This window comes from Fistularia commersonii, chromosome 16 (genome assembly GCF_037954325.1).
Source record: "Fistularia commersonii isolate RoL2024-O1a breed Wild chromosome 16, RoL_Fcom_v1.0, whole genome shotgun sequence".
In the NCBI taxonomy this organism is placed as follows: Eukaryota; Metazoa; Chordata; class Actinopteri; order Syngnathiformes; family Fistulariidae; genus Fistularia; species Fistularia commersonii.
This window is the reverse complement of record NC_141299.1, coordinates 7,180,316-7,194,119: the sequence shown is the minus strand read 5'-3', so window position 1 is coordinate 7,194,119 and position 13,804 is coordinate 7,180,316. Positions and strand designations below refer to the sequence as shown.

The 13,804-nt window shown below is 40.6% G+C and overlaps 1 protein-coding gene across 2 annotated transcripts; it reads right to left on the bottom strand.

The window, feature by feature from the left end:
* Nucleotides 1-71: 71 nt before the first annotated feature.
* nr2c2ap (nuclear receptor 2C2-associated protein) lies at nucleotides 72-2,046 on the bottom strand. Of its 2 annotated transcripts, none has more exons than XM_086161698.1 (5): nucleotides 1,970-2,046; nucleotides 1,758-1,848; nucleotides 1,358-1,463; nucleotides 1,139-1,206; nucleotides 72-455 (listed from the first exon to the last, which is right to left on the bottom strand). In XM_086161698.1, the coding sequence occupies exons 1-5, from the start codon at nucleotides 2,005-2,007 to the stop codon at nucleotides 327-329; spliced, it is 432 nt and encodes a 143-aa protein (XP_086017824.1). In that variant the 5' UTR covers nucleotides 2,008-2,046; the 3' UTR covers nucleotides 72-326. The 2 variants fall into 2 exon arrangements, with proteins under 2 accessions (XP_086017824.1, XP_086017825.1); XM_086161699.1 differs by having other exon boundaries at nucleotides 72-449.
* Between the last annotated feature and the right edge of the window lie 11,758 nt (nucleotides 2,047-13,804).

The following is a 13,804-nucleotide window of genomic DNA, read 5'->3' as shown; positions in this document are numbered from 1 at the left end:
GCATGGTGATGTACACAATGTATTGTACAATAGATTTGATTGTTTAGCACCAGAATCATTAGGTTTGGTGAATTAACAGCAAAAATGAATGTAAACAAGTTTTTTTAATTAAAAATGTATTTTTATAATGTGTGTTTCACTGGAATGATCTTGCGAGTTGAAACAGTTGATTAACAAGGCACATGCTTATTGTGGGAGAAACAACCAAAATAATTCAAATGTCCATGTGTTGTCACTGTAGATGACATGCTTCTCAAGTGCCACCAAACCACCATCCTGTGTGCACCTTGGGCCATCCACTCTTGTGAGATGATTTTAAAAAATGGTCACGAGTCTTTTCCTCCCAGGACATCCAGGGAATAAATAATAATCCTCCCAAAAAAGTCTGAACTATTCTCAAAGATTATTTTTAATTTGTCCATGGCAGGGGCATCCTGTATGGGAAAGCTGTGGGTGTGGAGTTAAGTCAAGAAAAGCAGTGAGGTTTATTATGTTATAAAATAACCAGCACATGGCCAAATATTCCAGTAATGGTGAAAAACATGCTCAGGAAAATATTGTCTTACACTTAGTATAAACGCCGCAGTTTGGTTACTGCAAGTGTACTGACAACTTTTTCAGTCTTTTTTTTTCTGCGCTCAGGTACACTATTGCTAGACACTTTTTGAAAATAATATATAATTGGGCTAAAACTAACTTCTGTGCTTTGGTCAAAGCGAATGCCAAGATAATGCAGGTATATATACCAATTTCAATTTTTCGATCATGATCTCTTTAGATACTCAATTCTTTTTTAGAAAAACGGGAGAGCTACAAGAGTAAAAGACCGTTCCCTCTGAATGTCTGACCTAACAAGATTTTTAAGGGCAATAATTAAAGCACAGTCTATATGGTGACATGTACAGTAATTATTGTATGTATGTCAATATTGAAAGCAGGGGTTGTACAATGTTAATGCTCACATTGCACAGTGCCAATTTTTTTTGAAAAACATGTTGAGTTGTAAATTGATTATTAACAATGCTGTCAGAAGATGCAGGATAATACAAAATATTGATTTTTTTTTTCAGATGTTCTGCTGAGCACCTCTAAAGTAAACTTTAATGAGAGAGGTGGGGATTTCAAGAATGAAGGATATCTGAAGGCAGTTGTTGTCTTCTGGATAGAAAAGGCTTACCGCTGTAAAATCTGCACCTATAGTACAACCTACAGAAAGGACAAAAGAAGAAAAAAACAAACAAATGTCATGTCACCACAGTGCTGGTTGACATTACAATGGGAATGCAGGGTATTGTTACAATCGAAATATTTTTGATTGTGATTCAAGTTTGAAAACCATTGCATCTCCTGGTTTTACCTTCTAGTTTGCATGTTTTGGCGGAGAACCCCCCCTGGAACTGCACTTTTATCTCAGACACGCTGACAGACTGGGGGAACTCCAGAGTGACCCACTGACACCGGCCCTGTGGAGATCAGGAAGCTGGTTGAGTCAACGTGGTCTCAAAACTACAATAACCGGGTGAGAATATGATCCTGAAAATCCTCCATCCGTGCACATATGTGAGGATCCTGCACCACATAGTAACAACTCACAGGTTAAAGAACACAGCATCACTAATGACACAGGAGAAGGGTTGCTCACTGTGTGTGTCTGTGAGTAAGAATTCAGTTACCATTCAAGCCCTAGAAGATAAAAGTAATATCAGAGTGTGTGTGTTCAAAACGCTGTAAATATGCAGTGTGGTAATCCATCTGACCTGGTCGGAGTTCCAGCACGTTTCCTCATTGCTGTCAAACATGTACTTCTTCCCGAACTGCTTCACGTCCTTGTTTAACACCGAACTGACCCTGGAAAAACGAGAGACGAAGTCCAGCTTTTTTAGCATCTTGCAGTTGCGGTATTTTCCATGTCATCCGGTTATGTAAGAGTATATTCATAACATATATATTTCTGAAACTTGATGTTTACCTGCATTGAGTTTGATTACAGATCACAGACGAAGCCATGCTGAGTGACTCCGCTTGACGGCAAATTGTCTCTTTTTTACGACAGTGATCGAAGTTCACCGCGATTGTTGATATTTCACTTGCCGCTAGATGGTGCTCACATCCCGTTCAATATATAAAGTAGACCAACATCCTTCCTTGAGAAGAAAATAATCAAAATTAATGATTGAAACGATGAAACGTTAAGAGTTTGCGACTTTGCAAATCTCTATCATTATGATCGAACTTCCAGATGGTCGACAAGGAGTCAAGAATAGGTAAAAAGTTGAGAACCAAAAAGAAACAAACAGACAAAAAAATAAATTAATGAAGTAAAATGACAGATTTGGTACCCAATTGCAAGTCTATTCATCCATCCATTGTTTACAGCTTATCCTACTCAGGGTAGTGTTGGATGCTGGTGTGCACCCTGGACTGGTCACCGGTCAAATGCAGGTCAGCGTATAGAGGAAAACAACCATTCATTCTCTCATTCATTTATCTGGGCAATTTTCCCAATTTTTCCAATTAATCGGAGAACCTGGAAGAGAGCCACACAGACATGGGGAGAACATGCAAACTCCGGACAGAAAGGTACTCTTTCAGGATCCAACCAGGGTCCTTCGTGCTGTGAGGCCGAAGCGCTAAAAGAAACAGGAGAATATTAAGCAGGGTGAGCAATGTGCTCAGAAATAGCTATGCGTGTTGTCTTTGTCAGAGTAGATTGGATAATTCTATTAGCTAATAATACAGCACAAAGAGGTACTTTATAATTGTCGATAATCACATTTATATTGCTTTTAATAAAATGGAAAACAGTCACTGATTTGGGAATATATGCGCATCGGTCTGTAAGGGAAAGCTTGCACATCGATAAAGGTTTGAGGAAAATCCACACACCAAAAATGCAGCAAAAATAAAGATAATTTATTTCACGTATAGTACAAAAAATCTTATTCTCGCATGATGTTTCGAGCAAACGTAGGCTCTTTCTTAGATGCTCACCTACACATTTCTCTGGTATTCAGTTCCCCTATTAAGACGATCTTTTGATCCGGCACCCATCCCTAACTGGGCAGCAGATGTGTGTGTCTTTTCCTTTTTCAAAGTCTGCACATGGCCCTATGCAAAAGGAACGCTCATAGAGGTTTTATCACAATGCTCTCTCATTGCAGATAATAAATCTTAAGTACAAAACCTGATGAATCTACGGCATCATGAAATGACCTGGGGATTGGAGCTGGAGAAATGGATTGTACGTATTTTACCTCACACTCACAGATACTTCAAACTTAATGAAGCAACACGGTGCGTCAAATATTTCTGATTGAACACTTATTGTGATATAAAGCAGAAGTGATAATTTTATTACCTCAGATTAGTGATTAACAATACGTTGTGGGGAAGTGTGTTTGGCACAACACTTGCGACACAACATACCCACCTGACCAACAGAGGGGTGATTTTACAGCAAAGCAGGTTAGATGTTGTACTGTGGCTTTGCAAAAGCTTTGAGTGTTTCTGTAAATGTGCAGCCACTGATTGTGATGGGCAGCACGAGAGTCCAGGTGTGCAGTATATGTTAGAATTCACGTGGAATGTTTTAGTAGTATGATAAAGTGAGGTTCCAGCCATCCATCCATCTTCTTATCCTGGATCAGCTGGCAGGGGCTGCAGCAGAGGCAGGGAACCCCAGACTTCTCTCCCCCTGGCCATTTGGTCCAGCTCTTACAGTGGGTATCCCAAGGCATTCCCAGGCCAGCCTGGGCCAGTGTGTCCTTGGTCTTCCCCGGGGCCTCCTATCAGTTGGACATGTCCGTAACACCTCACCAGGAAGATGTCCAGGAGGCATCCTAACCAGATGCCCAAGCCACCTCAACTGACAACTCTCCACGTGGAGGAGCAGCGACTCCACTCTGAGCCCCTCCCAGATGACCGAACTCCTGGTATCTCTAAGAGAGAGGCCGGACACTCTGCGGAGAAAGCTCATTTCAGCCGGTTGGATCCGTGACCTTGTTCTTTCGGTCATGACCCACAGCTTGTGACCATGAAGCGAGGTTATCAAGTAAAGGAAAAGAAAAGCCGCATATGGTTACACAAAAACACACTCATGTCAACGCTTTGTTCATTGTGTAGGGCAAAAAGATTTCATGTTGCTATAGCAGTGACATTCCCATATGACATTATTTCATGTAGCCAGTCTGTGTATTTGCTCTGCTTGCAATCTACATCGTTATTGGAGACAAAAATGACTGACATGAGAACTATTTGTTTTTGCAGAAACCAAGGAATGTGATGTAACGCTGTAAACAGGTGCAGAATTGTTTTGTCTTCGATGACAAAAAGGAACATCATCAGAAGAGCAACAATGAGACTTGAGTTTATGGGCTACACAAATAAAACCTGATGGAATTGCAGTGGGTATGGATTTAAACAGATAGTTAAGAGAGTAATAGAGGGGTTGCATCATCAGTGAAAGTTGAATATCTTAAAGGCCTGAAACTATTGTATTGATGACCTTTGTGTACGATCATATTCATACAGCTTAATGTGGAAATTGACCTGTCAAGACTGGAATTTGATAATGATCATATAAAAAACAGGAGCTGCCAAACAAAACAATTCACATTTTGAGCAACTAATCAAAAAATGAATGTTAATGCTTGCTGGCTTTAGGCTGTAGCTCCGTTATCAATAAAACAGACCCCTCCTTGAGACAACATCAGTTCTAGCTTTTCAGTGTTGACAATTTTGGAAAAACAATGTATCCTGAATCTCACTAATCAATGGTGATCCACCTTTTGGGAAACAATAAGATATTGGAATGATGATTTTATTTGATCCCTAATTTTATGTAATCATTGCTGATACATAAATGGACCTGAAAACGTTGCCTGTCAGAGATAATTAGCAAATGTTGGAAAATAACTTGGCCAAAAAGTCTTTTTTGGAAGATGCAATAGTTGTGTGATTATATCACATCTGACAAAAGAACAGTCTTTTGTTTAAATCAAATAAATCAAATATTCTGCCTGGATTTAAGGGGTAACCTTTAGTTTAGACAACTTATCACTGATAGTCTCTGATCATATTGAATTCATATTATTCCTTTTGATTGTTTGGAGTTGTTTTCACCATGATCCATCTCTGATGACAAACCTCACAGATTATCTGTGATTATCTCCATCTCTGTCAGACACAAAACTGTTCATCACACTTACCACAGAAATGCATGTTTTATTTTTAGTTTTAATGTTTGTGTTTTTAATGATAATTACAGTAATAGGGGTCAGCATGAGAATCAGAAATACTTTATTCATCAAAGGGGAAATTAATCGTTGTCTGGTTTAGGTACACTGCCAACCATAGCTATCCCTGTGGAGTTTGTATGTCACGCCTGTGCCTGTCGGCTCTTTACGGGTTCTCTGGCTTCCTTCCACATTCCAAAAGCATGCAACAGTTTGATAGGAGACCCTGAATTGCCCACGCATGTGAATCAGAGAGTGAGATGGTTGTGTGTCTGTGTGGCCCCGTGATCAACTCACAACTGGTCAAGGGTGAACCCTGTCTTTCGTCCAATGACAGCTGGGATGGGCTCCAGCCTCCCCAAAACTCTGACTACAGGAAAAGTGGTATAGATAATCAATGAAAAAATGAATGGCATCATATGATTGATTGGCAGTGTGTCCACTGGAATTGTCCCTCGTGACCCTGTGAACATGATAAGTGGTGTAGATAATAAATGAATGAATGCATAATGAAAATAACATAAGAAATTAACCACAGTGTTATTAACTCACTCTTCTGATGTCGATGGAGCAGAAAGGGCTGCAGCTGCTCTGCTTTCTCAAAACTTCAGGTTTGGTAAATCAAAGCTATATAGGATCTGTTATGTTTTATTTTTTACTTCATTTTACACGGAAGACGGGGCATGTTTCAGGATTTCACAGGATGTCTTCACAAATATCTATTCAAGTTGCTTTGTCTTTAAAGAACATAGATTGTACTTTTTATACATTTGTACTTTGCACATTGCATTGTAGTTATTGTGTGTCCTATTTTGTGCCCCAGTTGTTGTCCCTCACATCAGTCCAAGGTGTAACTGTATTTCTTTACCTTCCGTTCCATTCTCAGGCCTTACACATTATATCCTGCATAATGCTGGTTTAGACCAATAAATGTATTGTTCAGTTTATGTTCCTTGATTCTCAAAGAATCCCAGGAATGAGAAGGACCTAGATTCCTGTACAGCCTCAAACAGCAAATCATTTCTAACTGAAATTTTGCTTGATTTTTGAAGTGTGAGCGAATGGTGGTCTAATCTGCTTAATATAAGAAAATAGATATTATAATCATTCAGAGCTTTTTGGATATGGGAAGAAAAAAGAAGTTCATAATGGCGAATGATTTAAGCATACTGTGTATCAAATAACTCTTACAGATCTATATTTTCTCACCTCATGAATAATTTGTTCGCAAGAAATTTGAAGAAAGAAATATTGAGAGTTACAATGGATTGTCTAAATCAAGAGGCAAATAAGGAGTGAACAAACAGGAAATGTGGTTGTGATATTCTTTTCTTGAGTTTAGGAGCTGTGCATACATTTGCAGATTGTATTACTGACTTCGGTAATTATAGCTCGACGAGGTATCGCCTAACAGACATGGTGTTTGAGTCAGGGCACAAATGCAGCACATTTTGAAATCCTGTTTCAGACTACACTGACTAAACTTTTTTTTATGGAAGGGTGATGAGAAGGAAGTCTGCTTGAACTGTGTAAACTTCCTGGGGGGATGGATGAGTGAGTGGGTGGTTGGAGAAATAGAAGCAATTGATGGTCTATGTTTATGGTGGACCGAATAAATCCAGTTGGCACTGTTTACACTTCTGGAGATACAAACCACGGTACTAAAAATGCACAAGATGGGCCCCAGGGTAAGAGGGTGACTCTTCACCCAGGGGTGCAACATAGTTTCAATTCATGCCAGCTCTCTCTCTCTCTCGATAATCTAGTACTTTAATGACAGAACACAAATTAAGAAGCCTAAAAACCATAGCTTTTACCCTTTTACTGTGAAGACTGTTGGAAATTAGGGGGAAATGATGCTGCTCATGGTTGTAAATGATTCAGTTTAGGCGGACAACATTTGGTGTTCTATGGGGTCCTACTAATTTTAATAATACAGGAAATGGGCAGAAACATGAGGCACATCTGTCAACTTCTGCAGCAATTAACATACAATCTCCTCTTCCCTGGCAGAGCTCTTCTCTCATCACCGTGTTGAAATTTTCCGCTCCAGTTTGAGAGAGGTTCTTTAATTAAATCATTAAAAAGCAGAGAATTTGCACAATATGCTCTGCTGCCTTCATTACAAAGCACAATCACTTGTAATTTATTCACTCACAATGAGGGAACAGATTTGATTCAATGTCTAGCCCCGTTTAAGTGAACATGGACTGAGCTCACTTGGCCCTCTCTTAGTCTTCCTGGCTGTGTAAAGGTAGAGATATACGTATTTACGCCCCTAAATGACTAAGATTGATGGATTACTGGGGAATAATGGAACCGGTAGGTTGCCCGATGTTGGGTCCTAAGGATTGGACTTATTTTCAGTGCAGCGCAAAAAGTATACATTTGAAAAAAGACACAAAACAGGCGCCAAGTACTCAAATAGTTTAAATAAATCATGATATTGTTTATTGAGGAAGGATAAGGCATTCATTTTGTACTAGACAATATCCTGTAACACAGCTATGTGTTTACTGTGTAGCATAGCTTGAACTGCATGTAAGAACTGAAATGCTTTGGTCCTCGAGGGTTTGAAACCCTGACTATCCATTGCCACAACGGTCAGAATTTATCAAGTGTGGCTACTTCTGCTTCATGCTTCACCAGTTAGAATTCCTCCATGCTCATGATGTGGTTGAAGGCCCACAGGACATTCCCCGCTCAGCCTTTGCCTGCAGCCTCGCTGCTACAACAGCATGCCTGACCTCTGGTAGTGGAGCATGGAAACAGAGCTGTAATAATGACTGGTCCATGGTATAAAAAGAAGCTGCATCAAATCGTTTCGCAGTGGGGTCTTGTCATGTGTCATGCGGAGAAGCAAAAAAATCTTGCGGGTCATGCAATTCCTGTGGTCTGGGCAGGTTATGGAACCATAGAAAATAAATCTTTGCAAAAGAAAAGATGAGAAGGTGTTTTCATATTAGAGGTTTTTGCATCACCTGACAGTTATAGTTTCTCTGTCTTTGAAGTCTTTAACATTTCCCTGTTTTCACATCTTTTCGGATTTAGCTGTTTGGACTTGGAGGAGAACTGATTTCAGCCCTCAGTATTTCAGGGTGTTAACCGAGGTGGAATCATGACCGCCTTCTACCAGCCTCCTAATCTCTTTGTTTCCTTTTATTCACAGCAAGGCGCTTTATGAACACGGGCAGCTGAGCATCAGAGCAGCACTTCACAGGTCCCCCTTCACCTTGCTCTTTCAAGGTAAGATGAGGCAACCCACTTCATTGTCAGAGATCACTCAACATTTGTCATCCCCTTGCTTTCTGAGTCAAAATTGTTTAGTGTTGTTGTCTGGTTTGGGGGGGAAATGTTTGAATTCCTAAAATCATAGTCGAATAAGGAAAAAAAAACAAATAACAGAACCTTGAAACATTTGTTCCTACTATGACAGCTGACTGGTTTAACAATAATGAAGATCAATAACTAAGTTTTGACACTCTCGATATTACATAAAACCACAAAAAATCCTGATGGTTTCAACCATTTAAACACATGTTTAATTTTGTCTTGCCATGTCTGGTTTAAATATATGTAAAGAACACGCACACTCACACTTGTATGTGTGTGTGAGCGCATCTGTCGGATTTCCTTGGGCCATTTCCCAATATGGGGTAACTGCCACAGGGTGTGGTCTTGATCGCAGTGTAGAACAAGGCAACAAGGTTAATAGTTTTACAGACCATTAAAAAAAGGAAATACCTTTCAGATTGAAGACATCATCCTGATGATAGCCTCACTTACTCTTACCGACAATGCAGTCCAAAACAGTGAATGTGAACAAGTGGAATTGTGGATCTTCTGGTAGGTTGTTGACTCAGTAGCAGGGAAGGGTTCATTTGTGCAGAGGTATGTGTGTGCCTATGCGTCGAGTGGGTGAGATATGGTGTGTTTGTGTGTAGGCATAGGTTGAAGGGTTGAGATGTTATCAGATGGGCTGTCTTTTTAATCTGTGTAGACAGCATCGTAATTGGACCACTACACGGGGGTGTGGATCTGGCTGTGTACCTACAGACTAAAAGATGAAGGAATAATAGAGGTGGAGGGTACTGTAGGTGTAGATGTGTATGCTTTTGGATATTGGGGAAGTCATTGAGAGTGCTGCAACTGGCGTCAGCAGTCTGGTGGATCCGATGTCTTTGGCTCTTCGCTGATGCCACAGCATTGTCTGGGTCGATTCACTCCACCCTGACTGTTCAGCCTCTCAAGCTGATCAAACCCAATTGAGCGTATGTTTGAATTGAATCCAATGGCCTTCACAAGAGCTTCACCGTTTTCATTTCAGTGCATTCTAAACACACTTCATACAATTTCACCTTCAATTTCAATCCATTGTGGGGCCCACCATAATGTGGTCCCTCGGTCTTGGCCCCCTTATCTGAGTACAACCACAGCAAGGGAGATGAACTCAACAGACAGGTGCTATACTGCTCAGAATGACAATTTGCCTTTTTGAAATCAGTCTCTGACTCCATTGTATTCCCTGAAATTGAGTTAGCCCATCAGCAGACACTCAACAGCTCTCTCCCACCCCCTTCTCCAACCTCCCTCTCCCCTCTTTTTCTCTGACAGTTGAGGCGGTTATAGACCTCGAGAGGCAGAGTACCTTTATTTGAACACTTTAACATAAGAAGACACTTTAAATTGAAAATGCATTGCATATTATGGAAGCCCTGGCACCGTGCAAGTGACAGACCTCAAATATTTATCTTAATGATTATAAAAGCGGGCGTGTCATTGAAAATTATTAAAATGGAAAAAACAAGATGTCAACCGAAATTAATGTACTATGAGATCTTTATTAGGACTTGGAATCTAAAAGTCCAATATCCCAAAGTTACAATGTGACCAAGACAGATAATTATCTATATGTGTTGAAACCATTATTCTTGATTTGATCTGGCAGCACACAATTTTTTGCTGGCAAACAAAAGAACAAGTCCTTTGTCAAAGCAAATTAACCACTGTCAAGAAGTGGAGCTATCAATCAGTCATAGAGGCATCCATCTTAGCTTATTGTACTAGAAACACACAGGCAAACTGGTTAGATTGTTGATTTGCTTACAAAGATTGTCTAAATTGTACAGATGCAGCGAGGATCATAATAGTGCGGATGGTGTGGAAGGTCGTGAATGCTCAATATAAGACTACTTCATTCAGTTAATTTGCAAGCTTGAGTATCACTATCTTAAATATGTATCTATTTACAGCTGCCTATAACCTTGTGACTGATTGCTTTACAAAGGCTTTTCGTCCATTTGCTAGGACAGGTCAGTTCTTTAATAGAATCTATGTTCCTTTGGCTCTCATTTGTGCAATTCATAGACACATATATAGTGAAATTTAGCCGCAGGTTAAAGGCTTCACTCCTAAAGCAGCTTTAATTAGTGAGCTGCCAGGGGATGAAAACATGCACACACATTAACTAATTGCACTGCATAATTCCCCAAACTTCCAACTGCTTTGGATATCTGTCAACTTTTTTATCTGCTTTGATTCCACACCACTCACTACCTACTATTCCCTGTCCCCCTCCTTTTAAATGAGGTTGGATTATGAATTACTTTATTTTTTTCAGAGATGCTTGCCTCCATAAAATCAACAATTTGAAATTTCTCATTTGTGTTTTGACTTGTTATTTTTTTGCTAAAGTGGTGACATTTGTAGGCTAGATAGCAGCTAAGGGCAAAATGGAAAGAAAAGTCGTCATTTTCAGTGGCATGTACTTCACTGTCAATGAAATGAATTAGCTCCCATCACACTATGGAGTTTATTAATTCTCAGTTGATTTAATTTTTCTTGTGCAAAGATAGTGATGGAGTGCTAAGCCTTAAGGAAAAATAGAAAATCCAACACAGCATCACTCATCTGCCCTTTTAAATATATAATGAAAGTTATTGGAGATTTAAATTTCATCTCATCTCTTTTTTTCTTTATGTCATGTTCATTGATGTTGACTTTTAGATCATTTCTTTTCAGTTCCATATATTTTTTTAATAAATTTCACAAGACTATGCAGTTTTTTCAGGGGACCAGGAATGATGCTCCAACTAATTCAAAGCACTTTTCTCTGATGCAATTGGCCTCTAATATGCCTCCTTTGTATGACCTGTAATATATGTCTTTTTAAAAGTCAAGCCTAGATTCTGGTGGATTTTCTTCTCCATCACGGCTCACAAATCATCTCTTTATGTTTCTTCTAGTTCCTGTGATGTTGTTTTCTCATCTTTAACACATCTCTTTTATTTACATGTCAGATTTTCTTTATCAATGCAGGTACTAGAATCTAAAGTCGCTTAGCTAAAGTATAATATAATATATCAACATCAATCAGGACAGAGTTCTGCTGGGGAAATATGATTGTCCACAAATCAAATTAAAATGAACTACTACTACATTTTATGTTACCAACCTATTTACCAGGTAAATGAAGATGGTGGATAAAATACTGAATCAAACAAGCGCACACAAACAAACAAACAAACAAACAAATAACCAAATGAACAGATGACAGTCAGATCAACCACCCAACCAACAAACAAGCAAATAAATGAGCTAGCAAGCAAAGAAATATCTTCATGCACTTGTCATCTACTGGAGGAAGTTTTAAAAAAAGTTGGTCAAAAGAAAATCAAAGACATTAAAGATGGATCCCAAACACCAGGACTCCATGTTCTAGGCTTGTGAAATAAATTATCAGGGGAAATTGGATTTGCTGTTTCATCTCTCCTGTGACTTTTCTTCATGCTGTATTTCACACAGAAGCAAGCTGACAAATATGCTTTAATGTCAAGACCAGCTCTGCTGAAAATAAATGGCCTTTAAACTGGACTGATGATGATAGGACGAGCAATACTCTTAATTGAAACTGTTTTAGGAAACAGGAGAGGGCTAAAATGCCGAAAGATACAGATCTACTGAAATAAGCATAGCATCTTCACTCTGTTGTCGAACCAGCAATGGACCCCCTGCAGTTTTCAAACTGGCATCGTATTGAAGCGGAAGATGCCGTCATCCTCCTGCTGCACAGGCCTTACATTCACCTCGAGGAGGCAGGCAGCACTGTGAGAGTCATCGTCTTTGACTTTTCCAGCGCTTTTAACACCGTTAGACCTGACTTACTCAGGAGTAAGGTACTGGAAATGTGGGTGGATGCTCCACTAGTGGTCTGGATTACTGACTACGTCACAGGCTGCCCACAGAATGTGAGGCTGCAGAAGATTGTGTCTGACACGATCATTAGCAACACAGGAGCACCACAGGGGACAGTCCTGGCTCCCTTCCTGTTCCCGCTTTACACCTCTGACTTCAACTTCTGTTCACAGTCCTGCCACTTGCAGAAGTTCCCAGATGATTCTACCCTCGTGGGCTCTATCAGCGGAGGTTAGGAGGCTGAGTACAGGAGTGTGGAAGACAGGTCTGTGGCGGGGTGTGGACTAAACCACCTGTAACTCAATGTAATGAAGATGAAGGAGTTGGTGGTGAACTTCAGGAAACGGAGGACCTGTCCAAATTCCATCTTCATCAATGGGACAGATGTGGACATTGTGGACGAGTAAAATTACCCGTGTGTTCATATGGACAATAAACTAGACTGGACTAAAAAGCCAACAACAGTTTAGTTTATTCACTCCTCTTGAGGGGGCTGCTAGAGAGTGCTCCTACCGGGGACTCCCTTGTTCTACTGAGAGACTTAAACGCTCACGTGGGCAATGACAGTGCAACTTGGAAGGGTGTGATTGGGAGGAGGGCCCCCCGAGTGGTATTTTATTATTGGAGTTCTGTGCTCATCACGGATCTTCCATAACAAGCACCATGTTCAGGCATAAAGGTGTCCATATTGATTGACCTTGTGGTCGTATCGTCGGACGTGTGGTGGCATCTCCTGGACTCTCGGATGACAAGAGGGGCGGAGTTTCAACTGATCACCTGGTGGTGAGCTGGCTCCGATGGTGGGGGAGGATGCCGGTCAGACCTGGCAGACCCAAACAGAGATAGGGTAAGAAGTTCGGTCATCAGGGAGGAGCTTGGAGTAGAGCCGCTGCTCCTTCTCATGGAGAGGAGACAGATGAGGTGGCTTGGGCCTCTGGTCACATGCCTCCTGGTTGCCTCTCGGGGGAGGTTTTACAGGCGTGTCCATCTGGGAGGAGACCACGGGGAAGACTCAGGACACGCTGGCGAGCTAGACCGCGTGTGGGAGGAGAGGGAGGTCTGGGCTTCATTGCTCTGGCTGCTTCCCCAGGACCTGACTCTGCATAAGTGGGGGAAGATGGATGGATGGATGGAAAAAAATACGTTTTTTGATATTAAATTAACTTAGTCAAATAATTGGAGCTTTATAAAAGTTATGTCTTTCTTTCCTTCTGCCTCATGTCATTTATCTCGACATCAGTCCATCGTCAGACCATTATCTTTTACTCATGCATAAGCTGTAAAAACCTTACACGGGCCTGAACTTTGCTGAGACTTTGCACAAATCACATTGAGCTATGCACACTTATCTGAGTGTTTGTGTGTGTGTGTCTTTG